At 41.0% G+C, this 4576-nt stretch overlaps 1 protein-coding gene across 1 annotated transcript; it reads left to right on the top strand.

Annotated features, from left to right (window-relative positions):
- Positions 1–1757: 1757 nt before the first annotated feature.
- Positions 1758–2693, top strand: LOC117073403 (olfactory receptor-like protein OLF3). The gene has a single exon (XM_033194228.1). It carries the CDS (start codon positions 1758–1760, stop codon positions 2691–2693), a length of 936 nt encoding a protein of 311 aa, XP_033050119.1.
- Positions 2694–4576: the final 1883 nt, after the last annotated feature.

The raw sequence follows: 4576 nt of genomic DNA, 5'->3' as shown, positions 1-4576 counted from the left end.
TACTCCATTGAATTTTCAGAACTAGTTTCTAAAATATTATCTGTTTATGGCCAAGTCACATTGACAGGTCCCAAGCATTGATTTTCCCCTTTGAGATGAGGCAGTACCTGCAATACCTGCCAGTTATGCTTTCATAATTTGACTGTTTTATTCATTAGGGATTAAAAAAGGGTAGGTTTTTTCTTTCTTTGATAGAAATATTATGAAGTGATTTATTAATCTTTTGAAGCTTTAGAGTAAATTTTAAAGAATTAAAAAACATTTAGTACTTTTATTGCCTCCTCTCATTGTAACTTACATAAATTATCTCTTGGGATAGGAATGGTTTATTAAGCTTAATTTATTCAAAGATGAATAAAGGATTATCATATCCAAATGCCCATTGACTTTTTGTCTGCTAGCTTATCCAAGTGCTCTGGACACCCTATTTATCTGCAGTTAATGGCACTACCTGACCACAGATGGAAAGTAGGTAATATTTGGTTGGAATATCTGGGTCTAAGTTTCATTTTCTTTTGCCACAAGACAGAGTAATTACAAAATAGAATATGTGGGAAATTTAGAGTAGGCTTTGGTAAGACCATAAAATGTTTCCAAATCATTTGTGATTTGAATAAGGTGCAAACACAGATTACTAAGAGTTTCAAAGAGCATTTTTGAATACTAGAGCCCTTGAACTTTCCAAAATACTGTTTATCATCAGTATTAGAAAGTTTGGAGATGGTATTGAGCAGGCTAGAGGGTTGCCTTTTGGTTCTGTGAGCCACAATAGAAGGAGAACAGTACAAAGATAAGAGAAGACAAAGTTTTCCAAGGGAGGGGAACAGCAAAGTATTTGAGATGAAAACAAGAATAAAGGGAACTGAGAGAAAGAGAGCGAGAGATAATCAATAGTCATTTCAATGAGTTAATTCCAGTTAATTGTTTTCCATCACACTGTGGTCTCCAAACCATAACCGTCACTATTCAGGATATAATACAAATAGAACTGGTGGGAATATGCAACTAGATGACCATTATCTCTCAGTTAATAGGCTAATACTTCTAGCAAATATGTAAGTTCTTATCATTTATTACGGAAGATAGTAGATGCATCACTGACATCTATAGTTTCTGGACAGTCATAGCCTGCTGTTAACACATACTCTGCTGCTTTTCTGCAGGAGGATGTAAATGACATTGGGCATTCTTCCCTCTTACCTTATCATCCAGATAAGAGACTTTTGACAGTTTTTTTATCACCTAAAAATCTATTTTATGTTTGCTTTCTAAGATGAAGCCCCAAGTTTCTAATTATAAATGGATAAAAATGGGGCAACATAGTTTTTGTAGTCAGAGAATTCAGAGATCAAAAAATGTAAAATGTGTTTGTAACTGTTAGGTTACTTTACTATGGATTCTGAGACAGTAAGGAGGGATAAACGGGTATCCAACAAAGAAGTAAACAAACTTTATAATTAGAAATTGGATGTAAAAGAAGAGATTCTGGTTTCACAGTTAATCTTTTTAAGTCAAGTGTCCACTCATTTTAATAAAATCTTCCCCACTTAAGGAAGAAGAGGTTTTTTTCCTCAATGAATGCGAACATCTACAGGTTCTATTGTGGCCAGAACCTTCAAGGAGATGTATATAATCTGGAAAACCACATCACTTAATATTAGATGGGCTACCTGGTGTAAATGACCTCATAAAGCCTCTGCCACCCTGAAGTTCTGGGACTTACTGATTTATGACTTGGGTTTGGTCCTCAGAGGCTCATGGGTAGAGAAAACCAGACATGGATGTGTGAATTCATTCTGCTTGGATTGTCCAGTGCCTGGGAGACTCAGGTCTTCCTCTTTGTCCTGTTCCTGGCCATGTATCTGGTGACTGTGCTGGGGAACTTCCTCATCCTCCTCCTTATCAGGCTGGACAGCAGGCTCAATACACCCATGTACTTCTTCCTTGGTGTCCTGTCATTTGTGGACATCTGTTATACCAATAGCACTGTCCCACAGATGCTTGTTCACTTTCTTTCAGCCCGAAAGTCCATACCATTCCACAGCTATGTGCTCCAGCTGTGTGTCTCCTTGGCAATGGGCAGCATGGAGTTCTTCCTGCTGGGGGCCACGGCCTATGACCACTATGTGGCCGTGTGCCACCCACTGCACTACACACTCATCATGCATGGAGGGCTGTGCCTGGGGCTGGCGGCCGGCTGCCTGGTGGCTGGCTTCTCAAATTCACTGATGGAAACAGTTACCACCTTCCAGCTTCCCCTGTGTCACGATGTTATTAATCACTTTGCCTGTGAGACCTTAGCAGCGCTACGGCTAGCCTGTGTGGACGTCTCCTTCAACAAGGCCATGGTGGCCATCTCAGGGTTTCTGGTAATCCTGCTTCCCTGTTCACTGGTCCTATTCTGCTATGCTCGCATAGTTGCTACTATTCTTCGTATTCCTTTTGCCCAGGGGCGCCGCAAAGCCTCTGGGACCTGTGCCTCTCACCTCACTGTGGTTTGCATGTGCTTTGGGGCTACAATGTTCACCTACATGAGACCTGTGGGTGGCTCCTCTGTGGAACAGGAGAATATGGTTGCCCTCTTTTATGCCGTCGTGACTCCAATGCTTACTCCCTTAATCTACAGCCTGAGGAACAACGATGTGCAGAGTGTCTTACAAAGAGTGTTGGAAAAATTTAGTGAAAAAGGATGAAGATTCAATGAATTTCTCCTTCCTTCCAACAGTCCAAAGAAAGACATTACAAAGAAGAAATGATTGCTATGCCCTTTCTCCTAAGATTTTCTGACAAGGAAGACCAAAGGGAGCATGTTTTTGTACACTGGCTCTGGCACTACAGCTCTAAGAATCACAACCCTGTTAAATATGTGGCAAGAAAACAAAAACAAAAAATTCCAGTTGTTAAACTGGGGTCCGCTTGGGAATCTATCTTCCTAGACTTCACACGCTTCCTTTGTTTCAGGAAATATAATGTGGACAGGGTGAAGAGCTTCTGAGTGAGATCAGCCACACTTTGTGTCTTGACCCTATCTCTCACCAACAATGTGGCTTTCAACAATCTCTGACCTCTAGTTCCCTCAGCTATTAAAAGAAGCCATAATACCTAACGTGTGATTATTTTGAAGATTATAGATAATCTTTTTAAAATACCTGGCAGAGTGGCTGACATAGAGTAGATATTCAACTACTTAAAAAAGATTTTTGGCCGGGCGCGGTGGCTCAAGCCTGTAATCCCAGCACTTTGGGAGGCCGAGACGGGCGGATCACGAGGTCAGCAGATCGAGACCATCCTGGCTAACACAGTGAAACCTCATCTCTACTAAAAAATACAAAAAACTAGCCGGGCGAGGTGGCGGCGCCTGTAGTCCCAGCTACTAGGGAGGCTGAGGCAGGAGAATGGCGTGAACCCGGGAGGCGGAGCTTGCAGTGAGCTGAGATCCAGCCACTGCACTCCAGCCTGGGCAACAGAGCGACTCTGTATCAAAAAAAAAAAAAAAAAAAAGATTTTTAGGGTAAATTATAGGCCAAAGTATTATGCAATCCTCTCTCTCCCATATGGTTATTCAAAATGGGCTTTATAAAATTGCTGTGGATATAGTGGCTTGCTGTTCTCTGTCTGCTCCAAATGATCTTACCCAGACTCGTGGCATCTATCACCTATCTATCCACACATCTATAATGAAGTTCTTAATTTTCTTAGTTCCAGGGTAGGCAAGATCTTTCTCATGGGCTCCAAACATGTGTGTCCAATTGCTTGCTTAATAACAGTTATGGAAAATGAATCACATTCTTAACATAGCTAAACTGGTACCATTGTTCTTGCTCCCTCTATGGCAAACTGCTCGTCTCTTGCCCCAGTACACCATCACTATATCAGTAAAAGGAACACACTCAGAGTAATTCTGGATTCCTTCCCTTTACATCTAATTGTCAATGAATTCTGTTAGCTTTATCAACAATTATATATGATTGATCTGCTTTCTCTGTTTCCATCTCTACTTTCTACATTTTATTCTTTACACAATAGTTTGATTTTTAAAATTACTATTTGTTTTTATGTAAAATAAAATACAGAAGCAGGAAACCACACTAAACACTTGTGTAACTTAGTGAATTACTATTAGCCAATCTGCTTGTCAGCACTGCTCAGATCAAAAATAGAACTACCAGCTACTGCAGAAGCCCCTCCATGTGCCCCATCCTAATCACCCAACCCCTTTTCCCAATAGTAACTACTATGCTGATGTTCGTAGTAATCACTTTCTTGCACGTCTTTATGGCTTTAGTGCCCAAACGAACATCCCTAGTCCATCTAGTTTAGTTCTGCACATTTCCACTTCGTGTGTCTTCAAAGTCTCTTCAACCTGTAGGTCCCCTCCAACTCTTTCTTTTTCCTGCAATTTATTTGTTGGGTAACCTGGGCCCTTTGACCTGGTGAGGACACCTTTATCTGAGAAAATAAATTAGGCTACATCTCCTGCTTAGAACAAAATGCAAACTCTTCCTGTGCAGGGCCTGTTATGGTCCAGCTGCGGTTCCCTCCCCATTTGCACCTGCATCCTCTCTCCCCTCTTTCA

This window comes from Trachypithecus francoisi, unplaced genomic scaffold (assembly GCF_009764315.1).
Source record: "Trachypithecus francoisi isolate TF-2019V2 unplaced genomic scaffold, Tfra_2.0 Lachesis_group4, whole genome shotgun sequence".
NCBI lineage: Eukaryota > Metazoa > Chordata > Mammalia > Primates > Cercopithecidae > Trachypithecus > Trachypithecus francoisi.
Note: the sequence above shows the minus strand (reverse complement) of the source record. Positions and strands in the feature narration are given on the sequence as shown.